The sequence below is a fragment of the Pristiophorus japonicus genome, chromosome 19 (assembly GCF_044704955.1).
Source record: "Pristiophorus japonicus isolate sPriJap1 chromosome 19, sPriJap1.hap1, whole genome shotgun sequence".
Classification (NCBI taxonomy): domain Eukaryota; kingdom Metazoa; phylum Chordata; class Chondrichthyes; family Pristiophoridae; genus Pristiophorus; species Pristiophorus japonicus.
Genome location: NC_091995.1, coordinates 98,853,916 through 98,880,187, shown reverse-complemented (window position 1 = coordinate 98,880,187; position 26,272 = coordinate 98,853,916). Strand labels below are relative to the sequence as shown.

At 50.7% G+C, this 26,272-nt stretch overlaps 1 protein-coding gene across 4 annotated transcripts; it reads left to right on the top strand.

The window, feature by feature from the left end:
- Positions 1–587: 587 nt before the first annotated feature.
- On the top strand, positions 588–25,358 carry LOC139230092 (epsin-2-like). 4 transcript variants are annotated; one of them, XM_070861906.1, is made up of 10 exons: positions 588–967; positions 7,010–7,246; positions 9,001–9,113; positions 9,969–10,034; positions 14,106–14,207; positions 15,552–15,705; positions 19,810–19,953; positions 21,516–21,626; positions 22,267–22,512; positions 23,333–25,358. In XM_070861906.1, exons 1-10 carry the CDS (start codon positions 610–612, stop codon positions 23,605–23,607), a joined length of 1,806 nt encoding a protein of 601 aa, XP_070718007.1. In that variant the 5' UTR covers positions 588–609; the 3' UTR covers positions 23,608–25,358. The 4 variants fall into 4 exon arrangements, with proteins under 4 accessions (XP_070718007.1, XP_070718008.1, XP_070718006.1 ...); XM_070861907.1 differs by having other exon boundaries at positions 19,807–19,953; positions 23,700–25,358; XM_070861905.1 differs by having other exon boundaries at positions 19,807–19,953.
- The last annotated feature ends 914 nt before the right edge of the window (positions 25,359–26,272 follow it).

The window sequence follows — 26,272 nt, the reverse complement described above, 5'->3', positions numbered from 1 at the left end:
GAGGGGAAATTTCTTCACCCAGAGGGTGTTGGGGGTCTGGAACTCGCTACCTGAAAGGGTGGTAGAGGCAGAAACCCTCACCACATTTAAAAAGTACTTGGATGTGCACTTGAAGTGCCGTAACCCACAGGGCTACGGACCGAGAGCTGGAAAGTGGGATTAGGCTGGGTAGCTCTTTGTCGGCCGGCGTGGACACGATGTGCCGAATGGCCTCCTTCCGTGCTGTAAATTTCTGAGTCTATTTTGGAGTTGGAGACAGTGTGAAGAGTCTCCATCAATACAGTGAGGATAGAGAGAGGAAGAAGGACGTGTAGTACTAATGGAGCATCGGGAAAATAAGAGGAAAGATCACGGGAACATTGACCAAACTTCCACTTTCTCATTCCAGGTTGTCGATATGTCGCAGCGGTGGAATTATCGGCAGAGCAAAGTTGCCAAATAAGCACCAGCGGGACAACATGTAGCTTCATTGGGGCTGACCGGAGGAGCGCGTTCCTGCTCCGAACTCGCGAATGGTCTTAATACTTCGCTGCTGAAAGGGAGCCTGCGAGGGGCGGGTGGGTGGGTGGGGGGGGGGGGCCGGGGGAAACAAAAGCTAAAACAGTCACCATGACGTCCTCGTCTCTTCGGAGACAGATGAAAAACATTGTGAACAATTATTCCGAGGCGGAGATCAAAGTGCGGGAGGCCACTTCGAACGATCCGTGGGGCCCTTCGAGCTCGCTGATGGCGGAGATCTCCGACCTGACGTACAACGTGGTGGCTTTCTCAGAGATCATGAGCATGATCTGGAAGCGGCTCAACGACCATGGCAAGAACTGGCGGCACGTCTACAAGGCTCTGATGTTGATGGACTACTTGATCAAGACAGGCTCTGAGCGCGTGGCACAACAGTGCAAGGAAAACGTATTCGCCATCCAGACGCTGAAGGACTTTCAGTATATCGATCGAGACGGAAGAGACCAGGGTAATGAAATATCTCCTATTTGTAATGTGTTTTTTTAAAAAAAATGCTTAAATATGGGGGAGAAATACCACGCAGGCCAGAGAAAGAAAGTCTTGCATTTCTAAAGTGACTTTCACAACCACCGGATGTCCCAAAGCGCTTTACAGGCAATGAAGGACTTTTTGAACTGTAGTTAATGTTGTAATGTAGGAAATGCTGCAGCTCATTTTGCGTGCAGCACGGTCCCACAAACAGCAATGTGACCATAACGAGATTTTTTTGTGATGTTGGTTGAGAGATGAATATTGGCCCCAGGACACCGGGGATAACTCCCCTGCTCTTCGAAATAGTGACCGTGGGATCTTTTACATCCACTTGAGAGAGCAGACGGGGCCTCAGTTTAACGTCTCATCCGAAAGACGGCACCTCCGTCATTGTGGCGCTCCCTCAGTACTGCCCCCCCGACAGTGCGGCGCTCCCTCAGTACTGCCCCCCCGACAGTGCGGCGCTCCCTCAGTACTGCCCCTCCGACAGTGCGGCGCTCCCTCAGTACTGCCTCCCCGACAGTGCAGCGCTCCCTCAGTACTGCACTGGGAGTGTCAGCCTAGATTTATGTGCTCTGGAGTGGGACTTGAACCCACGACCTTCTGACTCAGAGGCAAGGTGTGACCCACAGACCCAGGTGGGACCCCCAGTTTGTACTTCCATTGGCCTCACTATTTGTGTGCTGGAGCAGGAATAACCAGAATTGTGTGGCTAAAGGTTATCTCGTGACCCCTGGTTGGAACGTGTGTGTGACTGGATAAGGAAGTCACCAACTTGGTTGTGATAACCTCCACAACACACTGTGTGAAGGTGAGCAGGTGCCTGAAGATGTTTCAGATTTTTTTGATCGATAAAAGTTGACACAATTCAGAAATCGTGACCCAAGTTCTGAAGCTCTCCATCTTAAAATGTCGAGTTTACACCGCTGAAAGCTTCAGACCTCCTTTTTAAAAATAACTTGGCAAAGATGTGTGTAAGAGGACTGTGTTCCTGAAACTGCTTTGCCTGCCTGCTATTAAAAGATCCTGCACGACCTTTAACTAAGCCGGGCACAGTCCACCTTTTGGTGACTGGAGCGAAGCCTGATCATTGTGGCCCGTGAGGTGTCGGGGTTGGCGGTCAAACCAGTGACCACAGCCGTGTGGAGGGACCCGTTCATACTGAGCTGCTGCTCCCGCTGCACTGTGTGGAACTCTTGGTGCTTTACAAAAAAATAAATCCAAACATTAATACAACCACGGATGCTGCAATCTGAAATAAAAACAGGAAATGCTGGAAATCTCAGCGGGTCAGGCAGCATCTGTGGGTGGAAGATAACTTTGCAACAGAGCTGGTCTTCAGTCGTCCTTGCCACTGGACCAAGACCTAGCTCTGTCAAGCCCGTGTGGTGGCTGGTGTGCAACGGCCACCCCACGTTTAAAAAAAATCCACCCACAGGCATCTTCCACCCTTCAGCATGTAGTTCGGGTCCTTCATTGAAACACCTGTGAACTCGTCCTTTATTTGGCGTGGAAGCAAGTTATCCTTGTTTCGAGGGACCGCCTATGATGATGATGGGATGGAAAAGCAGAGTTCACGTTTCGGGTCGACCACCCTTCGTCAGAACTGGCGAATGTTCGGAAAGAACAGATTCCAAAGAAGCACTGAAAGGGGGAGGGGAAGAAAGAACAAAGGGGAAGGTCTGTGATGGGGGTGGAAGACAGGAGAGATTAGAGAGACAAAATAGATGATGGGCCGAATTGAAATGGTAATGGCCGGAGTTAGAAAAGGATTAGTCTGGGTAGGGTGTGAATGGTGGGGTAATGACCGGCTGCCATTAAATGAAAATGTGGAAAAATAAATGAGTTTGTTAGGGGGTGGAAGAGAAGGAAAAGGAATTTTAATTGACACAGCAATACCTGTTTCTGAATCACTCGAGGATTGAGAGTAGGAATTACGAGGTTAAAAAAGACCACGCTCCATCTAGTTCGCCGTTTTCCATCCTAGTGTGTCAGCTGTGGCTCAGTGGGTAGCACCCTCGCCTTGTGAGTGAAAAGGTCGTGGGTTCAAGTCCCACTCCAGAGAGTTGAGCACAAAATCCAGGCTGATGCTCCCAGTGCAGTGCTGAGAGAGTGCTGCACTATCGGAGGTGCCGTCTTTCAGATGAGACGTTAAACTGAGGCCTCATCTGCCCCCTCAGGTGAATGTAAAATTTCCATGGCCACTATTTTGAGGAAGAGCAGGGGAGTTCTCCCCGGTGTCCTGGGGCCAATATTTATCCCTCGACCAACATCACTAAAACAGAAGATCTCATTTATCACATTGCTGTCTGTGGGAGCTTGCTGTACTCAATTTGGCGGCCGCGTTTCCTGCAACAGTGACTACACTCCAAAAAGTACTTCACTGGCTGTAATGCACTTTGGGAGGTCCTGAGGTTGTGAAAGGCACTATGGAAATGCAAGTCTTTATTTTTTTCACAATCCAACGATAGTGGAGCTGTTGACCAACCACAGCGATCGAACTCCATCAATGAGTATATAAACAGACCCAGACGTGAGGTGAGAACCCCCCAGTGAGGGAGAGCTTTCGGGACCAGAGGCCCAAAGTCCTCTGTTCCTCCCGAGCTCGCGACACTCCCCACATGTCACGTCTCACATTACTCATAGACTGTGTCCCAAAATGTTGTTTTCTGAGGAAATCTGTCTCATTTGCATCACTGCTAACTGCTTCCACCATCACACTGCGTCTAGACGGAGTGTCGATGGGGCGTTTAGCTGTGGAAGGCAAGCCTGCAGATCCCGATCAGTCCTTGTTGCCAGGGATGTTTCACTTCCGAGTTAATTGTCACTGAATAATGATCGGAGTTACACCCCAACTGCTCCTTTCCCCGTCTACAGCCGATTGCAGTGCGCCCCCCCCCCCCCCACCGTACTATACCGTGTGCCCCTGTCTGAATGCTTTGTGTGACCTGGGTACTGCCTTTAACCCTCTGGGCTATCGGAGAGGGTTTGCTCCTGTTTGTAATTGCTCCCTTATGTACACCGGTCCTTTTGCAGAGACATGGTGGGGTGGGTGGGGTGGGGGGTGGGGCCTGCAGGTGAGTCTGATATGCCTCCAAACGAGAGACTATTGAACAGCTCCGGGCAGAAGCCTGGGAGCACGTCCGTAGTGTAATGGGCACTCACCATGTCCCACAGCAGCCAACCTGTGGCACTGCCAACGAATGCCAAATGGGTGGAGGGTAGCGGGGAAGGAAAGAGTCTAAAAGAGGAAAGGCAATTAATCAACATTTGCATTTTTAGTGTAGCAAAACATTCCACGGTGCTTCACAGGGGTGTCATTAACCAGAAATTGACACCGAGCCAAAGACGGGGATATTAGGACAGGTACCATAACGGCTCGGTTAAAGAGGTAGGGTTTTAAGGAGCATCTGAAAGGGAGGGGGAGAGAGGGGATTGCACAGCTTGGAGCCTCGATAGCTGAAGACACAGGCACCCATGGTGGGGTGACAGAAGTGGATCAGAAACAGTAGGAGTGACTTTCAGAGCCATTCTGTCCTTCAGGATTTCAGACGGGCGAAAACTAGTGTATGACACCGTCCTGGATTGAACTCTGCCTTTATAATCTGTGTTACAGACCTGATAGCGAGTCAGTTATTTGACACATTAAAAGCACTTCTCACTAAGTGATAGATTTCTCACACCATGCAGTCGAGACTTTGCGATCCATTTTAGTATTTCGACAGCTTGCAATTGTTGGTCACTAAGCTGAACGAAATGCAGATATATTCCCAAGTCAGGGTGGTATGTGACTTGGAGGTGGTGGTGTTCCCATGCACCTGCTGCCCTTGTCTTTCTCGGTGGTAGAGTCGCGAGTTTGGGAAGTGTTGCCGAAGAAGCCTTGGCGAGTTGCTAGCCCGATTCTGGCTTTAGCTGAACTGAACACTTTCCTGCAAGGGAATCCTCGCTTCCATTTTCCCCACTCTCCCTAACATTATTCCATGCTGCTGAGGCCAATTAGCTTATCCAACCGCTTCAGATTAGCTACCTCAGCGCCAATCCGATTGGCACTGGGACTTTGATGTCACACGGAGCCGTACTGACCAGAATCAGTGCCTTTACCCATTTCAGATTTATTCCAGTCTGGATTGTGCAGCTGTTGTTCACTTCATGGATCCTCCTTCACCTCTGCTGTTGGCATCAGGGGAACAACTTTGGATAAATCTCTTAACATTAGAACATAAAGCAACAACAATGACTTGTATTTATACAGCACCTTTAAAGTAGTAAAGTAGTTCACAGGGGCATTATCAGACAAAATTTGACACCAAGCCACATAAGGGGAAGTTAGGTCAGGTGGCCAAAGGGGTCGGTTTTATGGAGCGTCTTGAAGGAGGAGAGAGAGGTAGGGAGGCGGAGAGGTTTAGGGAGGGAGTTCCAGAGCTTGGGGCCCAGGCAACAGAAGGCACGGCCACCGATGGTGGAGCGATTATAATCAGGGATGCTCAGGAGGGCAGAATTAGAGGAGCGCAGACATCGTGAGGGGAGGGTGTGTGGAGCTGGAGGAGATTACAGAGATAGGGAGGGGGCGAAGTCATGGAGGGATTTGTAAACAAGGATGGGAATTTTGAAATCGAGATGTTGCTTAACCGGGAGCTAATGTAGGTCAGCGAGCACAGGGGGTGATGGGTGAGCGGGACTCGGTGCGAGTTAGGACAGGGGGCAGCGAGCACAGGGGGTGATGGGTGAGCGGGACTCGGTGAGAGTTAGGACATAGGGCAGCGAGCACAGGGGGTGATGGGTGAGCGGGACTCGGTGAGAGTTAGGACATAGGGCAGCTGAGTTTTGGATCACCTCTAGTTTACGTAGAATGTGGGAGGCCAGCCAGGAGTGCGTTGGAATAGTTAAGTCTAGAGGTAACAAAGGCTTGGATGAGGGCTTCAACAGCGGATGAGCTGAGGCAAGGGCGGAGACGGGTGATAAGGAGGTGGAAATAGGCGGTCTTGGTTATGCTGCAGATATGTGGGTTGCAAGTTCATTCTAGAGTTAACTATGACACCAAGGTTGCGAAGAGTTTGGTTTAGCATCAGAGAGGTGCTAAGGAGAGGGATGGAGTGTGTGACGGGGACTGAAAATAATGGCCTCCATCTTACCACTATTTAGTTGAAGAAAATTTCTGCTCATCCAGTACTGGGAGGGGTTGAGGGAAGTGGGGGGTGAGGTAGAGCTGGGTGTCGTCAGCGTACATGTGGAAACTGACTCCATGTTTTCGGATGATGTCACCAAGGGCAACGTGTAGATGAGAAATAGGAGGGGGCCAAGGATAGATCCTTGGGGGACATCAGAGGTAATGGAGCGGGAAGAGAAGCCATTGCAGGAGATTCTCTGTCCATTCAGCCCAACTCTAGTATTTCGTCATGCCAGGCATCTAACTGCATCTTAAACTCCTCTAATATCTTTGATTGCAAATCCTTGCCCCCCCCCCCGCCCCCCTTAAATTTGCACGGCATTGTGATGAGTGACCATTCAATCTCTCTCGGTTTTGGATGTTGGCCTGTTCACTGGGAGAACACCCTGCTCTTCCAATCACACCACATGATCTATTACACCCAAGCAGGCTAGCTCGGTTTAATGTTGCCTCCAAAGGGCGACCCCTCTGACACTGCAGAACTTTCAGCCTTGATTGTTGGCTGAAGTGAGGCGATGCTTGAATATGTAACCTTTTCATTTTGAGGCCTGCGTGCCCAAGTGACAAGAATGTGGTGAGGTGAGATCGAACTTCGGGTCCCGCTCAGATGCTTGTAGCTGTACGTGCTTCCTGTGCTGTGCTCCAGCTGACAGAGACCTTTACCGCAACTTTAATAAACTGTCTTTGAACAGACTCCTGAGGCCGTGCAAGTTGCAGGAAGTGATGACTTGCGTGGCGTTGCATTGATGGGCTGGTGGGTTTCTGTTGCGGGTCGCTGACTTTGTTTGGTTAAACTGCACGGATGTGAGCGTTGCAGCCGTAACCGTTTGCAATGGATTCTCTCGGACCCAGGCATCAATGTGCGGGAGAAATCAAAGCAGCTCATCGCGCTCCTGAAGGACGACGAACGGCTTCGGGTTGAGCGCAGTCACGCGCTGAAGACAAAAGAGCGGATGTCGAGTGTGACCACCGCGGTGGGCAGCAACAACCAGATTATGTTCGGCCGTGGCTCCAGCCACCCAAACCTGTCTACCAGCCAGTCTGACGAGTGTGGCAAAGTGGGTGGGTCGCCCGCTTCCTATCACGGCTGTAAGTGTTCTCGTGGCTTGTGTGTGTCTCGGTGTCGGTGTGAAACAGAGAAATGAGCCTGCACCACTATTCAATATGATCATGGCTGATCATGCAACTTCAGTATCCCATTCCTGCTTTCCCTCCATAGCCCCTGATCCCTTTAGCCGTAAGGGCCACATCTAACTCCCTTTTGAATATATCCAACGAACTGGCCTCAATAACTTTCTGTGGTAGAGAATTAGGTTCACAATTCTCTGAGTGAAGAAGTTTCTCCTCATCTCGGTCCTAAATGGCTCACCCCTTATCCTTAGACTGTGACCCCTGGTTTTGGACTTCCCCAACATCGGGAACATTCTTCCTGCATCTAACCTGTCCAGTCCTGTCAGAATTTTATGTTTCTATGAGATTCCCCCCTCATCCTTCTAAATTCCAGTAAATATAAGGGTAGTCGATCCAGTCTGTCTCAGTCCTGCCATCCCAGGAATCAGTCTGGTGAACCTTCGCTGCACTCCCTCAATAGCAAGAATGTCCTTCCTCAGACTAGGAGACCAAAACTGAACACAATATTCCAGGTGAGGCCTCACCAAGGCCCTGTACAACTGCGGTAAGACCTCCCTGCTCCTATACTCAAATCCTCTCACTATGAAGGCCAACATACCATTTGCCTTCTTCACCGCCTGCTGTACCTGCATGCCAACTTTCAATGACTGATGTACCATGACACCCAGGTCTCGTTGCACCTCCCCTTTTCCTAATCTGTCACCATTCAGATAATATTCTGCCTTCCTGTTTTTGCCACCAAAGTGGATAACCTCACATTTATCCACATTATACTGCATCTGCCATGCATTTGTCCACTCGCCCAACCTGTCCAAGTCACCCTGCAGCCTCTTAGCATCCTCCTCACAGCTCACACCGCCACCCAGCTTAGTGTCATCTGCAAACTTGATATTACATTCAATTCCTTCATCCAAATCATTAATGTATATTGTAAATAGCTGGGGTCCCAGCACTGAGCCCTGCGGCACCCCACTAGTCACTGCCTGCCATTCTGAAAAGGACCCGTTTATTCCTACTCTTTGCTTCCTGTCTGCCAACCAGTTCTCTAACCTGTGTGTGCGTGTCTCGGTGTCAGTGTGTGGGTGTGTGTGTGTCCCGGTGTCGGGGGGGGGGGGGGGGGGGGGGGAGAAATGTCTCGGTGTGGGAGGGGGAGGAATGGTGTGGGGGGGGGGGGGGGGGAGAAATGTCTCGGTGTGGGAGGGGGAGGAATGGTGTGGGGGGGGGGGGGGGGAGGAATGGTGTGGGGGGGGGAGGAATGGTGTGGGGGGGGGAGGAATGGTGTGGGGGGGGGGGGAGGGGGAGGAATGGTGTGGGGGGGGGGGGGAGGGGGAGGAATGGTGTGGGGGGGGGGGAGGGGGAGGAATGTCTCGGGGTGGGGGGGGGGGGAGAGAAATGTCTCGGTGTGGGGGGGGGGGTGGGGAGAGAAATGTCTCGGTGTGGGGGGGGGAGGGGGAGGAATGTCTCGGTGTGGGGGGGGGAGGGGGAGGAATGTCTCGGGGTGTGGGGGGGGGAGGGGGAGGAATGTCTCGGGGTGTGGGGGGGGGGGGAGAGAGAAATGTCTCGGTGTCGGGGCGGGGGGAGGGGGAGGAATGTCTCGGTGTGGGGGGGGGGGGGGGGGAGAGAAATGTCTCGGTGTCGGGGTGGGTGTGTCCCCGTGTGTGCGGAGAGACGGGACTGGCCTTGCAGTGACACCCGTTGTTTTGTGTCCTCAGCAACCTCCCCGAAGATCTCCTCGGAGCTGGAGCAGACGCGGCCCCAGACCAGCGGCGAAGAGGAACTGCAGTTACAGCTGGCACTGGCCATGAGTCGCGAAGAGGCTGAACAGGTACCCAGGTGGTGCTAGGGCTGGGAAAACACAAACTTGGGGGATCCCAGGTAGCTGGCAGTCCGGGTTCAGGTTTGTTTCCTGCACTGCTCCCAATTCATTGATATTGTGCGAGGTAGCGAGTAGACTGAGGGGTGGGAGGGAGGGTGGTCTAGAGTGGATTCGTGACACAAGGGGTGGAGGGGGGGGGGCATCCTGGAAGCTTCTTTATCATAAATGAACTTTTTCCTACCCTGATTAAATATTCCCAGATGTCGATCACAGTGAATGAAGTGCTAAAGCCATTTATTGATGTATTATAATGCACTCTGATAAATTATTTATGGGAGCTGGGTGATTCTGATCACTTGTGAAGTGTTTGGGATGAAAAAACATTTCTGATCGGAAAAATTATTTTTGATTAATCTCCTGTGGGACCGCTCGGTTTTTATTATGTGTCCCAATGCGTACAGAATAAGGGGCCGCCCATTTAAAACGGAAATGAGGAAGAATTTCATCTGAGGGTGATAAATCTGTGGAATTCTCTGCCCCAGAGAGCTGTGGAGGCTTGGGTCATTGAATACATTTCAGGTGGAGATGGACAGATTTTTGAATGATAGGGGAGTCGAGGGTTATGGGGAGCGGGCAGGGAAGTGGAGTTGAGGCCAAGATCAGATCGGCCATGATCTTATTGAATGACGGAGAAGGCTCGAGGGGCCGAATGGCGACTCCCGCTCCTATTTCTGATGTACGCATTACCTACGCTGGGCAATCGGGATCTTTCCTGGGATCGCTCCAGTAGCAGAGGCTGTACGGGTTTGTTACGGTGTATAAGGTTCAGTGACATTCTTGGTGTTTCCTTCCTTGCCCATGTAGATTTTCAAATGTGCCACCACAGCTGGTAGCCAGCCGAGGAACGCGGGGATGGCCCTGGGTTCACAGGTAGGACCGTTCTGTACTGACCTGTAAAACCGGGGGCGATGCTCAAATACCAAGTCTCTCTGTGTGGAGCTGTCGCACTTTGCTCTTGGTGCACACCAATCTTTTTTAACGCTGCACAGCTGCAACCTAAAACCAACCAGCATATTCTAATCTGCGGGGTTCCTGCACCATGCAGCCATTAACCACAGGTCTGCGCTCATTCAAGTTTCAGTATAATAGTTTATGGCCTTTAAGGAGAAAGGTCATCTTAAACACGCCTGCACCTCAAGAACAGAATAATGCATTGTAAGGTATAAAACTGCATCATGCAGCTTAAGATGGCCAATGTCTGAGGGGGGTCTGCTCTGTGTCGTTTCTTGTCATTAGCTTGTTGAGGCTTTACTCTGCAGTGGAAAGGTTCCGGCTCCTGTTGTGCATTCTGCACAAGCTACATGTAAAAGTGTGACGTGATACGGGCTACGTTCAGCCCGGGCTAAATTGTTTGATGAAACCTTTTGTTGTGAATGATTGCACTGATCAAGTTTACATAAGATTACATAGGATATAGAAAGAAAGACTTGGATTTGTATAGCACTTTTCACAACCACCGGACGTCTCAAAGCACTTCACAGCCAATGAAATACTTTTGGAGTGTAGTCACTGTTTCAATGTAAGAAATACGGCCCAGAAACAGGCCATTCGGCCCAACCAGTCCCTGCCAGCGTTTATGCTCCACTCGAGCCTCCTCCCGTCTTTCCTCATCTAAATCTATCAGCATAACCCTCTATTCCCTTCTCCCCCATATGCTTGTCCAGCCTCCCCTTAAATACATCGATACTATTCGCCTCAACCCCTCCCTGTGGCAGTGAGTTCCACATTCTCACCGCTCTCTGCGTAAAGAAGTTTCTCCTGAATTCCCGATTTGATTTCTGGGTGACTGTCTTATATCGATGGCCTCTAGTTATGCTCTTCCCCACAAGTGGAAACACACTCTCTGTATCCACTCTATCAAAACCTTTCATCATTTTTAAAGACCTCTATCCAGTCACCCCTCAGCCTTCTGAGCTGAGGAGAGCTGACACTGGGAAGTGGCAGATTTTCCTGTTGGGGCCCAGTATCGGCATCACACACTCACCGGTTGGGTGCAGAGAAAAGCCTTCTGCAGACAACAACTTGCCTTGGCCTCAGAAGCCGCTCTTGCTGCCGCAGAGAGAGATTTTTCCTTTGCGTATGCCAGCCCATCCTGTGGAGCCTGCAAGAACTGTACCACTTCTCACTTTGCTTGGAATGCCCACAGCCGGCAGACATAGATCCCATTGCTCCATTTTCAGAGAACTATCATTATTCCACATAACATGGTTCTGCTTTAAACTGAACCAGCTGTCTTCCCTTCCCTCCCACATTGGAAATAATGTTAGAATAAATTACGTGTCTCTTTCTCTCTTCTCCCTGCCCTCCCCCAGTAACCAAACTGTCATCAAGGAGCAAGAATCTCAATTAAGCAATGAACAGTCTCGGTGTGTTGTCTTGAGGATGGCCTTGAGAAGATGCTACCTTTTCGATGTCACAATGTCTTTGTTGCAGTCCGGATTTTATCACAATGCCTTTTATTTGTGTTCGGGACTAAATAGTACTTTCCATAAGCAGAGACTCTTTCTGAAACAAGACCTGTGTCTTTATTCTGTGCCACAAAAGCTTTCGCGTGCCCAGATTTAACATTTAACCCTGAACCGTAGTGAGTCGCTAACTTATGAACACGTGGGATCCTCACCGTTTTCTCCCTCCAGAGCTGGAAAATAACACACTGACAGACAGGCTAAAATTACTAGGTCAGATTTATGCATAGGTGAAATGTTATACAGAGACAAAAAGACACAGCAAGATACTAATTCGGAACTATAAATATCCTTACATAACATACAGATTTGTCTGTTTATAAAAACAAAACATGCCGAGAGAGAGTCTGAAATCCTTTGAAGCTTTTTCCAGCAAATTCTTGGAAGCGTTATGTGACCGCAATTCCTCCTGGGTCCTGTCAGCACGTACTTGTGGTGAGATGAACAAGGAATTATGAGTGCGGGCTCAAATTTGGCTTTTTTTTTTTAAAGAAGTTATGAGGAATGACTGGAGAAATCAAAAAGTTTTTTATCTCGGGTGGGCACGATGCAGCACAAGTGGGCTTTTCAATTAGCCTAATCATCTGATTTTCACGCCATATCCCCTTGTTCTATTCTTACAATTTAAGTTCTAGTAATGTTCCCGCGCTCAAACTTAATACAAGTCAAATTTATAATAAAAGCACCGGTGCAAATGCTGGAATTACACAAGTTAATGTTTGGAGTGTGACCCTTAAGATAAATTTAGCTCTAATCTCAATGAATTCTTTCATCACACAGAGTAAGAAGTTGGAGGAAAAATCATGGAGGTATTTGAGAAACTGTTGGATGATGCTTGTGGGGTGGTCTTTTGGAAGAAATTTGGGTGGGCCCAAAGGTATTCCTCATCCAGAGCTAATACAAAAGCAAAATACTGCGGATGCTGGAATCTGAATCTCAGCGGGTCAGGGCAGCGTCTGTGGAGAGAGAAACAGAGTTAATGTTTCAGGTCGATGACCCTTCGTCAGAACCAGGTGCTACCTGGCCCACTGAGAGTTCCAACACTTCCTGTTTTCACCTCATCCAGAACTAGCGTGCAAATCTTCTTTGTTCGGCAAACACGGGCAGCGATGCCCATTTGCATTGTAGAAACCCGCATGTGCAAAATCTGACTGAGCCACGCGGCAATTTAAAGGGACCGTGTACAAGGAAAAAATTTAAGTGAACACCAACTGGAAGATGCGTTCCACCCGTGCACCCAAAAACACTCGCATTTCAAATTGTCGCTCCAGTATAGCGAAACAAGCCTTTCCCCATAGACTGACTGTCTCCTGGCATTCATTTTTGAACCTTAGTTTATAAAAAAAGGGCCTACCTCCATTTTAAACCTAGCTATTTAAAAAAAAAATAACATCTGAAATATAGTCACTGTCCCTCCTTTCTACTTCAGTGGATTGGCAACAAGTGCATCTTGCCTCCTTTTTTCATCTAGAAGTTTGTTTATGCCGTAGTATAAACGAGAGCCCTTGGAAAACAATAGTATCCTTAATATTCTGACTCATTGTTCTCTACCCAGTGGTTTTAAAAAGCTCACTCGCTCTCATATTTTTAGGTTTATTGAACTTTTCTATTTAGGGTTTTATTTTGTATATAAGCGCTCGGAAACCAAAACCCAGGAATGTAACGACTGTGTTCTACAGTAGGTTAGTCACTCTCCTGCACAGTCCTATTCTCCATGTGCAAGTCTAGCCTGCATTGGTCGGCAGGCTGGCAATCCAGTGGGTTCTGATCCTTTCCTGGCCCAACACGCGCTCTCACTTTCCAGCAGGAGTCTCTACGTAGCCATTAGAAAGAAAGACTTGCATTTATATAGCACCTTTCATGACCACCGGACGTCTTAAAGCACTTTACAGCCAATGAAGTACTTTTGGAGTGTAGTCACTGTCGTATTGTGGGAAACGTGGCAGCCAATTTGCGCACAGCAAGCTCCCACACACAGCAATGTGATAATGACCAGATAATCTGTTTTTATTATGTTGATTGAGGAATAAATATTGGCCCCAGGTCACCAGGGAGAACTCCCCTGCTCTTTTTCGAAATAGTGCCATGGAATCTTTCTTATCCACCTGAGAGGGCAAACGGGGCCTCGGTTTAACGTCTCATCTGAAAGACGGCATCTCCAACAGTGCAGCACTCCCTCAGTACTCTAGATTTCTGTGCTCAAGTTCCTGGAGTGGGACCTGAACCCACAACCTTCTGACTCCGAGGCGAGAGTGCTGCCCACTGAGCCACGGAGGGAACCCTGAGCAATTTATTTACCTCTTCCCATCCCCAGCCCAGGATCAGCCACACTGGTTGTAACCCTCGAAACCGCTGCTTTGAGTGAGAGGGACTGACTCCTCGCGCACCATGGAACAAATCTGGGTCTCTTCGTCTGCGTGACTCGGTACCCTCTGATTGGTGAATCTGATTGTGGCCTTTGGATTGGTTTGTGCAGGACGAGCGGCGTCGCCGTGGAGACGACTTGCGCCTACAGCTGGCGTTGGAAGAGAGTCGGCAGAAGTTGCAAATGCGGAGCGCGGGTCCCCATAAAACCGAGGTACGGCTGCGGAGCACCTGTACTTTAATTTGTTACAACTATTCCAATGTTTCCTTTGACTAGTGGGCGGCTGAGAACACGTTGGAATAATGACTTCAATAATCACTTCATTGCGAGGTCCCAGAGCTGGTAATGCTGCAGTTTACTTTGGATTGTTACTCGGCATCTATTCTCGGGCAGTGACATTCCACAAACAGAAATGAGGTTATGTGACCAGTTAAATCTGTTTTTGATGTTAGTCAGGGCACTAAAAGTATTCATTACCCTTTGAATGATGCCACGGGATCTTTACCATCTCCCTCGGCACTGCCCCTCCGCCGGTGCGGCGCTCCCTCGGCACTGCCCCTCCGCCGGTGCGGCTGGCATAAAATAATGGACAGGGCCATTTAACCTATGATATGTCGCGTTCTTTGTCTCAACTCTTGGGTGAAAAACCCTCTCCTTCCCATGAGATCACACCTTCTCTTGGACAGTTTAAAAAAATCTCAAGGTTCCTTGCTTAGACCTCTTATCAAGGCCCGTTTTTGCATTATGACCTTGTAACTCAGCTCTCTGAATAATTCCTTATTTCTTACAGCCTGGTCATTCATCGTTAACTTTACTGTAGTCCTAGTTTAGTAAAGATTGACAGCAGAAATGCTCAGTCCATAACCTGTCTCTGGAGAAACCATAATCACATATTCTGGTTCTCCATCCCAGATGGGAGCTGCAGTGTCTGATTCTCAGTGAGGTTCAAATAATTAGTGCCGGGAGTGCTTTGAAGCTGGCTTGTGCTCAGTACAGCATTTACTCAGACTGGTAGCTTTCCCCTTCAAAAGGGGAGTGGGGCAGGAAAAGTCTTTCAAATGTAATTATATGTAAAATATAAAAATTAGGAGCAGGAGTCGGCCATTCGGCCCCTCGAGCCTGCTCCACCATTCAGTGAGATCATGGCTGATCTTCGACCTCAACTCCACTTTCCCGCCCGATCCCCATATCCCTCGATTCCCTTAATATCCACAAATCTATCGATCTCAGCCTTGAATATACTCAAAGACTGAGCCTCCACAGCCCTCTGGGGCAGAGAATTCCAAAGTTTCACCACCCTCTGAGTGAAGAAGTTTCTCCTCATCTCAGTCCTAAATGGCCGACCCCTTATCCTGAGACTGTGACCCCTGGTTCTAGACACCCCAGCCCCGGGGGAAACATCCTCCCTGCATCTACCCTGTCAAGCCCTGTGAGAATTTTGTATATTTCAACGAGATCACCTCTCATTCTGCTAAACTCTAGAATATAGAACTAACCTACTCAGTCTCTCCTCATAGGACAATATGCATTCTCTTGTGATGTATTTTTTTTTTTCAGACGGCTTTGCTGGATCTGACAGACGCCACTCCATCTCCCCTGACCCAGAAACCTGATCCCTGGGGAACCCCCTTCTCCTCGGTATCCAGTGCCAAGCCAGACCCCTGGGCGGCGGTGTCACGCCCAGTGTCTGCCGACCCGTGGAAGCAGATGGGTAAGATCGATCAGTGTAGTTTCGACTCTCGCCAGTTTGGGGTTTACATGTGACAAGTAACCGACTGACCTGTAACCAGGTGCCCTGATGGCTCAGTCCAGTGTTAAACGGATAACCGGGGGCCGGGAAGGGTTTGATGCCAAGGGAGCGGTAGTGGGAACGTTACAGTGGGTCTTGAGTGCTCCTGGACGAGGGACAGGGGAACCGGCTCCTGCTCCTGATTGCTGTTCGGCGACCTGTGTCGTCCAACGTGAGTATGTCCTAGCTGTCACCCTTCACTACCTGGGCTCATGCCCGAGCTGCCACTTGTGCAGGGTACCAGAGAGTGGCTGGCAGTCACACCCCAGCGTGACACCGTGCTTCCAAAGGAGAGAGAGAGAGAGAGGGAGAGTTTTGGTGTCGCGGGTTGAGAATTTCATCGCGTCTTTAGAAAACTTTGGTCAGCACCATATGGCGTAATACTGCATTATTGTATTCTTACTCCTGAACTTGTCTGTCCAAAACATTCGAACTGTAGAATGTTTTGACCAGACAAGTTCAACATAGAACAATCACGTGATGTGGGCGTCGCTACCAAGGCCGGCATTTATTGCCCATCCCTAATTGCCCCTTGAGAAGGTGGTGGTGAGCCGCCTTCTTGAACCGCTGCAGTCCGTGTGGTGAAGGTGTTCCCACAGTGCTGTTAGGGAGGGAGTTCCAGGATTGTGACCCAGCGACGATGAAGGAACGACGATATATTTCCAAGTCGGGATGGTGTGTGACTGGGAGGGGAACGTGGAGGTGGTGGTGTTCCCATGCGCCTGCTGCCCTTGTCCTTCTAGGCGGTAGAGGTCGCGGGTTTGGGAGGTGCTGCCGAAGAAGCCTTGGCGAGTTGCTGCAGTGCATCTTGTAGATGGTGCACACTGCAGCCAGGGGGCGCCGGTGGTGGAGGGAGTGAGTGTTGAAGGTGGTGGGTAGCGTGTCGATCAAGCGGCTGCTTTGTCCTGGATGGTGTCGAGCTTGAGTGTGGTTGGAGCTGCACTCCTCCAGGCTCTGCAGGTACAACATGTCCCGATGGAACATGACCGATACCAGGCAGATCCAAGTGACTGCGAAGCTCGGGCTCACGTACTGTAGAGCCGAGCGTCTCCACAGCACGGCTACCTGTTAGCAAACCGAGCATCAATCCAGTCACCCTGCACGGCCCCCTCAACACTCCCGGCTGTGTCCTGAGGTATGAAAGGAATAACTTGCATTTCTGTAGCACCTTTCACGACCACTTGATGGCTCAGCGTGCTTTACAGCCAATGAAGTACTATTTGCAGTGTAGCCGCTGTTGTAATGTGGGAAACGCAGCAGCCAATTTGTGCACAGCAAGCTCCCACACACAGCAATGTGATAATGACCAGATAATCTGTTTGTGATGTTGGTTGAGGAATAAATATTGGCCCCAGGACACCGGGGAGAACTCTCCTGCTCTTCAAAATAGTGTCGTGGGTTTTTTAATGTCGGCCTGAGAGGGCAGACTGTTTAACATCTCATCTGACGTTGTGCTGAAGGCACATACCACAGTTAGTAAAGCTGCTGAAGATTTTTTCATTGCAATATATTTCTCTCGATTCCACCATGGAGGCAGCGCTACCCCATAATCCAGAGTTTAATAACCGCTCTGTCATAGAAACATAAAAAATAGGTGCAGGAGCAGGCCATTCGGCCCTTCGAGCCTGCACCACCATTCAATAAGATCATGGCTGATCATGCAACTTCAGTACCCCATTCCTGCTTTCTCTCCATACCCCTTGATCCCCTTAGCTGTAAGGGCCACATCTAACTCCCTCTTGAATATATCTAACGAACTGGCCTCAACAACTCTCTGCGGCAGGGAATTCCACAGGTTAACAACTCTCTGAGTGAAGAAGTTTCTCCTCATCTCAGTCCTAAATGGCTTACCCCTTATCCTTAGACTGTGACCCCTGGTTCTGGACATCCCCAACATCGGGAACATTCCTCCCGCATCTAACCTGTTCAGTCCCGTCAGAATCTTGTATGTTTCTGAGATCCCCTCTCATCCTTCTAATGTATAAAGGCCCAGTTGATCCAGCCTCTCCTCATATGTCAGTCCCGCCATCCTGGGAATCAGTCTGGTAAACCTTTGCTGCACTCCCTCAATAACAAGAACGTCCTTCCTCAGACTAGGAGACCAAAACTGAACACAATATTCCAGGTGAGGCCTCACCAAGGCCCTGTACAACTGCAGTAAGACCTCCCTGCTCCTATACTCAAATCCCCTCGCTATGAAGGCCAACATACCATTTGCCGCCTTCACCGCCTGCTGTACCTGCATGCCAACTTTCAATGACTGATGTACCATGACACCCAGGTCTCGTTGCACCTCCCCTTTTCCTAATCTGCCGCCATTCAGATAATAATCTGTCTTTGTGTTTTTGCCCCCAAAGTGGATAACCTCCGATTTTATCCACATTATACTGCATCTGCCATGCACTTGCCCACTCACCTAACCTGTCCAAGTCACCCTGCAGCCTCTTGGCGTCCCCTTCACAGCTCACACCGCCATCCAGTTTAGTCTCATCTGCAAACTTGGAGATATTACACTCAATTCCTTCATCCAAATCATTGATGTATATTGTAAAGAGCTGGGGTCCCAGCACTGAGCCCTGCGGCACTCCACTAGTCACTGCCTGACATTCTGAAAAGGACCCGTTTATCCCGACTCTGCTTCCTGTCTGCCAACCAGTTCTCTATCCACGTCAGTATATTACCCCCAATACTATGTGCTTTGATTTTGCCCACCAATCTCTTGTGTGGGACCGTGTCAAAAGCCTTTTGAAAGTCCAAATACACCAAATCCACTGGTTCTCCCTTGTCCACTCTACTAGTTACGTCCTCAAAAAATTCCAGAAGGTTTATCAAACATAATTTCCCCTTCATAAATCCATGCTGACTTGGACCGATCCTGTCGCTGCTTTCCAAATGCGCTATTTCATCATTAATAATTGATTCCAACATTTTCCCTACTACTGACGTCAGGCTAACTGGTCAAAAATTACCCGCTTTCTCTCTTCCCTCCCTTTTTAAAAAGTGGTATTACATTAGCTACCCTCCAGTCCATAGGAACTGATTCAGAGTCGATAGACTGTTGGAAAATGATCACCAATGCATCCACTATTTCTAGGGCCACTTCCTTAAGTATTCTGGGATGCAGACTATCGGACCCTGGGGATTTATTGACCTTCAATCCCATCAATTTCACCAACACAATTTCCTGATTAATAAGGATTTCCTTCAGTTCCTCCTTCTCACTCAACCCTCAGTCCCCTAGTACTTCCGGGAGGTTATTTGTGTCTTGCTTCGTGAAGACCGAACCAAAGTATTTGTTCAATTGGTCCGCATTTCTTTGTTCCCCATTATAAATTCACCTGATTCTGACTGCAAGGGACCTACGTTTGTCTTCACTAATCTTTTTCTCTTCACATATCTATAGAAGCTTTTGCAGTCAGTTTTTATGTTCCCGGCAAGCTTCTTCTTGTGCTCTGGTCGAGACTGTAAACCCTCTATCTTGAGCAGTGGAAACTTTAATAACAACTTGAACCAGCAGAATAGGCAGCTGGGATTTGGTTTAATGTCTCACCCAGCAATGTAGCACTCCCTCAGTGCTGCACTGGAGCAACAGCTCAACACTGCATTGCAGCACTGGCGTGCGTTTTGTTGCTGTTTGTGGGTCGCTGTGCACAAACTGGCTCCTATACTGCAGTCACTGCATTGCAGCTCACTGTGCGTGGATTGCACGCAGAGGTTTGAAATGCGAGGCGATCCTTTATAAATGCAATGGCCTTGAGAGGATATATTGTTATCCTTGGCTGTCCCGGGATCCCATGTCACAAGCAGTTTGTCACTTGTAACCCTGTTTATTTGCAGTAACAGCAAGTGCCCTGGGTACGGCAGCTGATGACTGAGGATAGACTGAGTGTTGGAAGCTCCGTTGATTCATTCTCCGTTTTGGTGTCATTTGTCCCAGCAACTAATGCTGCTCGACGGGTGTTGCTAGAGTTGAGCTGAAATTGCTTCGGGTCTGGCAAACTGAAGATCTAACCTCTCTTGCAGCAGGTTCCAGGCTGGCTGCCGCTTCCGCTGACCCATGGGGAACTTCCAACCATCCCTCGGGTGAGCAACAGGCAAGAAGCACAGACCCCTGGGGCTCAGTCGCACCAGCCTTGGATCGAGACCCCTGGGCTCCAACCTCCCCGACAGGTAAGGTGTGATGGAGGCGTAGACGGGACAAGTCAGAGCGCTGCAGAGGGATCCCGTTAGAGCAACTCCATTATATTTTTTTAAAAAAACATTAACTTGCACCTGATGTGAATTTTTCTTAAGTCCTGTGTGCGCAGGTTTAGTGATTTTATTTTGAAGACGTTACATTTGATACAGGGGAATGTGTGCAGGGTGTGTAATGACTGGCTGTATCTTTCTGCGGCTTATCTTGTGGCACAGGCAGCAGAGAGGGCAGCTTGAGCACTCTCTCACAATCCAGTACAACCTTCGGTGAATACTATCCACTGGCTGTACACTCGGTGCTGTCCGTACAAGAGCAGGGAGTTCTCCTGGTGCTCTGCTCCCATATCTTCCCCCAAGGAAAGGCAGAACTGCATTTCAACAGTGCATTTCACCACTTCGGGACGTCCCAAATCGCTTCACAGCTAATGAAGAGCCTTCAGAAGGGTTGACACCGAGGAAACCCAACCATCGCCACCAACAGCAGAATGATTGGTCAATCCTCTCGATGCTGGTTGTGGGATCGTGCTGTGTTCAAAATGAGAATCATCGACATAAGTGGCTGCACTTTAAATCAGTTCACTCTGTGAAGCGTTTGGGGTCTTTGTGAGAATTCAGAAGGCGCTGTAGTGAATGCCCCTTGGTTCGAGGTGGGTTTTTCTCTCTCCCCAGCTCTGGCTGTGAGTTTGTGATCTCCCCTCCACAGGTGCTGCTCTACAAACCATTGCGTTATATATTCAATCCTGAGCTACGGGCGTTGAGTTAAGAGTCAACCATGTTGCTGTGGGTCTGGAGTCACACATAGGCCCAGACCGGGAAAGGTATCCTTCCCCCGAAGGGACATCAGTGAACCAGATGTGTCTTTAACAATCCCACAGCTTCATGCTCCCAGCTTCTTTTATTTTTATTATGTCTTTAGATGCTCTGATAATGACTCCATGCGGCAAAGTATTGTATTTGAACTGTAGTGACCTTAGTCCATTTAATATAACTCCAGAGTCAGGGTACCACATGGTGGACTCCCTTTATACCTGGGTACCTGTGGGGTACAGGTGAACCCTGGGCCTCCACCAGTAGCACCCTCTGGTGGTGCCAGCACAGTGTATACAGTGGGAACCTTGACTGTACCTCCGGTAAACAAGTCTCCATCTTATGCAACTATACAGTGACTACACAGAGTATATCTATAGTCTGCATATATAACAGTTTTATTACCCAATTTTATTTTATTTCCGGATTTTTCTTTAAAATCCGTATAATTTCTCAAAACGGCCCTGGTGGGATTTGAACTTGCGTTCTCTGTCCAGTAACAACCCCTCTTCTCCCCCCCTCCCACCCCTGGTGTGTGTGTGAGCAGTGTCCGCAGCTGCTTTCCTCCTTCCTCCAATGGCACCATTGGGATTGGGATCCCGGTGATGCGGGACATGGGACCAGCGTGCCCTGGTTTTGAGCCCTTGCCGTACTGGGGTATAATTGTGAAGGAATGGCTCAGTATCCATCCCGCGGTGATGTATTTTACATTAAATTGTTCCCTGTCGCAGGGGCTTCCCCCTTCCACTCGCTCAGTGCCGCCGATGCAGCTGTGACCGACGACTTCTCCGCGTTCAGCCACCTCCGAGGGTCCCCCAGGAAAGCAGACGGCCAGGCCACGGGTGAGCGTTCCTTCCTTTGTTGCGCACGGGTTTATTCTGTGTGGCTCGGTCCCTGTCGGTCTGTTGTACTGTCCGCCGTTTTTTCCCCTCTCACCGGGGTGTTTGAAATTAGAATCCGAGAATCGTTACAGCGTCGAAGGAGGCCATTCGGCCCATCGTGCCTGTGCGGCTCTTTGAACCAGCGATCCCGTTAGTCTCTCCCCCTGGCTCTTTCCCCACAGCCCTGCGTGTTGGATTAGAGGCAGAGTTGATGACTCTCAGTTCCCCAGAGGGCGCTGCAGCAGGAGTGAAATGAGGAAACGCTTCTCCACACAAAGGGTGGTAAAAGTCCGGAACACTCTTCCGCAAACGGCAATTGATGCACGATCAATTAATTTTAAATCGGAGATTGATAGCTTTTTGTTAACCAAAGGTATTAAGGGATAGGGGCCAAAGGCGGGTACATGGAGTTAGGCCGCAGATCCGCCATGATCTCATCGAATGGCGGAACAGGCTGGAGGGGCTGAATGGCCTCCTCCTGTTCCTGTGGTGTAGAGCTGGTGTGAGCTCGCCCTCAATCTGTCTGATGACCGATAGCTTTCAACGTTGTGAATGTGACTTGTTTAGAAACCATGCTATCGGCTCGCTCTGCCCTCCGCAGGTGGCCGCTTCGAGTTGCCGGGTGACGGACTGAGTGCCTCATCCACGTCTGGCGGCCCCGACATCTTCGACATGTCCCGCATGTCCCGCTCCGTCGCCCCCAAGCTGCCCACCCCCAAGCACCAGCCAGCCGCGCACAGGAACCCCGAATCCTTCCTGGGCCCCAACGCTTCGCTGGTGAACCTGGACACGCTGGTTACCCGCACAACGCACCCCAACGTCAACACCAACCCCTTCCTGGCGCAGGGTGAGTACCGCGCCTGCTCGGGACCGCTCGCTTACTCGCTCACCCGGCACGGTGGCTCGGTGCCAGTGAGAACTGCACCTTAACCTGGGCCGCCGTCTTCAACAACACCAGAGAGGTGCATTTACATAGCACCTTTAACTAAGGCGCTTTACAGGAGTGTTATCAAACTAACTGACACCGAGCCACAAATGGCGTTATTAGGACGGGAAGCTTGATTTTAAGGAGCGTCTTGAAGGAGGAAAGAGAGGCGGAGAGGTTTAGGGAGGGAGTGCCAGAGCTTGGGGCCCAGGCAACAGAAGGCACGGCCACCGATGGTGGAGCGATTATAATCAGGGATGGTCAGGAGGGCAGAATTAGAGGAGCACAGAGATCTCGGGGGGTGGGGTGGGGGGGGGGGTGGGGTGGGGGGGGTGGGGTGGGGGGGGGGGTGGGGCTGGAGGAGATTAGAGATAGGGAGGGGCGAGGGGGGTTGTGGGGCTGGAGGAGATTACAGAGATAGGGAGGGGGCGAGGGCCATGGAGGGATTTGTAAACAAGGATGAGAATTTTAAAATCGAGGCATTGCTTAACCTGGAGCCAATATAGGTCAGCGAGCACAGGGGGTGAAGGGTGAGAGGGACTCGGGGCAGCGAGCACAGGGGGGTGATGGGTGAGAGGGACTCGGTGCGAGTTAGGACACGGGGCAGCGAGCACAGGGGGTGATGAGTGAGCGGGACTGGGTGTGAGTACAGGGGAGAGGGTGGGGGTTTAGTGGAAATGTCTTTCCTTTTTTCCCCCCCCTCACCACCCTTGAGTTTGTAACGTGGCCTCTCTGCCCACAGGTGTACCGGCAGCGACAGCGAACCCGTTCCACAGCTCTCCCGCACAGATGCCCAGCTCGGTGATGGCCGTTGCCCAGACACCGTTTGGACCGGTTGGTGTGAGCGGCGCCCCCTTCTCGGCGATGCCCGGGGTCGCCCCCATGGTAACCATGCCCGTGATGGGTATGCCGCAGAGCGCCGGCATGCAGGGTATGATGGGCTCGGCATACGTTACCATGGCAACCCCTCCTCCCCCTGCTCCGACTCCGAGCTCCACCAACCCATTTTTATTATGATGGCAGTTCGGGTCCCTGTGTCTGCTGGTCTTTAACTAATCTGTTTTATAACTTGTGTTTTTTTTCTTCCTTCCCTCCCTGTGCGATTCAAGTACAAAAATATCCCGAGTTCTTCCTGTTGGACAAGTGACATTAAGGCACAAGAACCGCTTCTGTTTGAGTTAAATAACTCTCACCCCTCCTGAACTGACGAGCGACATGTCTAATTTAGCAGCTCAATAAGTTTGAAAAGCCTCCTCCTCCTCCGCGGGAATGTGAGGAAGCTGCTGTGATTGGGTAAATGTAGAGTGGTGGATATAGCTTGCATTTTTACCGTCGCTTCATCGTGGTGATGGCACCCTGCCTGACAATCACTCGATCCCGGGGACCAGGTTACTGGCTGTCTGCCTGGGGAGGGGAGGTGGGGTTGTGCCTGCGGGGCTAATTACCCCGGGCAGGGGGCGCGGTTTGGGGCTTCTGTTCTGCCTCTGGTTTTGTGAACATGTCCAACAATCAGCCAGACAACAATTAGCAACGAACACACCATCGTGAAAGTAGAATCCGACCAACAGGTTCCTGGGCCTTCTGTCTGTTCCCAGCCGCTCGCCCCCCCCCCCCAACCCCAGTTCCCTCCCGTGGGGAATGCGTGAGTCTCGTGAGGCTGTTGTGCGTCACCACATGTCATCTCCCAACTCCAGAGCCCCCAATCCCTGCCCCAGCCCCATGGCCTTTGCTGCAGGCAGTTCCTAATCAGTCTGTGCAGGAGGTTTATTATTGTGTTCGCTCTCGGTGCAGCCTGCGCCTCTCGGGTTAGCTTGTTATTGCAAGGCAGTGGATCACCCCTCCCACAGCTCAAATCTCCCTCCCCTCCTTTCCCAGCGCCCCGCTCTGAGCAACTCCACGGCCTAGTGATGCTGCCACAGTCGAGTAGCTGCTTAGTTTCTGAATGGAGTTGTGCAGAGACCGGAAGTCCCTCTGTCGCTTGGGGAAGCTGGATTGCCGGGGCGTGTGCGCGTGGGGCTCGGTAACCTCCTCCGTCCGTCGCCCATCGCACGCCGTTGAATTCTCGCCGGTTACTGCGGGAATCGTGGTCGTTTACAGCTTGGCTTTGCCGCTGCCACCGGTGCTTCCTGTCGGGATTGTGAATTCTTTTTATTTTTTTGGAAAAGATGTTTACATTTTGTCGCAGTCGTGTGTTTACTAACCAGCTCGATGGTGGGACCCCGGCCGTGGCCATAGTGTGGGGGCAGGGGGGGGGGGGGCAGCGCACATCTGGGGGCCCCCCCCCCCCCAATATCTGCTTCATCTCGTAACCTCACTCGATGGAATGATTCATTTCACACAAAAAAGTGAACCGTCACAGCCAACACTACTGACTCCGGCCGGGCCGGGCCGGGCCGGGGGGGGGGGGGTTTCCACCGACAGACAGGCGGGAGTCGAAACACCAGTTAGATTCTCGGGATTTCACCACCGTCACCGTGAAATGGTCGCCCTGATCGTAATGCTGCCAGGTCGAGTGAACAAAGTATTTAATTTTTGAACGCTCCGTGGGGCTCTGTCGCAGCTAACGGCCACTGGGAGCACGTTGCCTCCCTCCCTCTCGCTCCCCCTCCCCCCTCTTTCCCCCCCCCCGGCCCCAGTGATCTGTGTCGGGCACAGTCAGTACAGACTTGCTTGTCCCCATCAATGCTTTCTGCAGCTGGCCTCCGACCCAGCCCTCGCTTCTGTTGTCTCACATTTGGTGGGTGGGGTGGGGAGGGAAGGGGGGGGGGGGGGGGGGAATTGTCTGCAGATTGTAGCGGACATATTCCAGAGTTGGGAACATTGACCAGTCCGCACTCTGGCCCATGCGTCAGTAACGTCCCTCCCACCCTGCCCAGGGGCTTGGCCAGAAGCTCTCCCTCCGTCTCCCCGCTGACCTCGTGTATTCGTGTCCCGTGGTCACCGGCCCATCAGACAGGCGCCGATCGATCTGCAGACAGCTGCCTGAATTTAGCGCTGCTCTGAAAATGTAGCACTTCAGGAATGGTTTAGAGCAGAGGTGAGAGATGAACATAAGAAATAGGAACAGGAGTCGGCCATTCGGCCCCTTGAGCCTGCTCCGCCATTCAGTAAGATCATGGCTGATCTGATCATGGACTCAGCTCCACTTCCCCGCCCACTCCCCATAACCCTTGACTCACTTATCGCTCAGGTGGTCAGGGGGGGGGCTTGTACCAATTTTATTCGAGCATCAGCTTGGTGGGGGGGGGGATTTTCCACCGTTGGGCACTGACCAGGTCGGTGCCATCCACGAGCAGGGAAATGCACTCTTGGCGTTGCCCTTTTGACTGGGCTACGCGGTTGTGTGTGCACATACTCTCCCAACACAGCCCACCGCTCCCTTCCGATTCAGTGACGTCCCCACAGCTGCTTTTTAATGTAGAATTTTCCTGTTGAAGGTTCCAGGCCAAATGTTTTTTTTTAAGACTTCAGTTCGATTCTGAGTTAATGGGAAAGCTCCGACCTGATTTCCTCTGCCCCCCTCCCCTGCTCAGTATGTGAAGGTCTCCCCTTCTCTGGTGGTGGAGCCAGAGGTGAATGGATTTGCTAAGGTCTGGTCAAGGATTGTCGGGGGAGGAGAGAGAGAGTTCTTTTGAAGTTTACAAACTCTAATGAACATGCAGCACAGCAGATGGAAGATGGA

Excerpts from the sequence above, each read along its gene's own strand:
- LOC139230092 (XM_070861905.1), top strand. The coding sequence starts at position 610 with ATGACGTCCTCGTCTCTTCGGAGACAGATGAAAAACATTGTGAACAAT. Across the intron at positions 9,114-9,968 it reads GTCGCGAAGAGGCTGAACAG|ATTTTCAAATGTGCCACCAC; the intron begins GTACCCAGGTGG and ends TTGCCCATGTAG. Across the intron at positions 22,513-23,332 it reads CAACCCCTTCCTGGCGCAGG|GTGTACCGGCAGCGACAGCG; the intron begins GTGAGTACCGCG and ends CTCTGCCCACAG.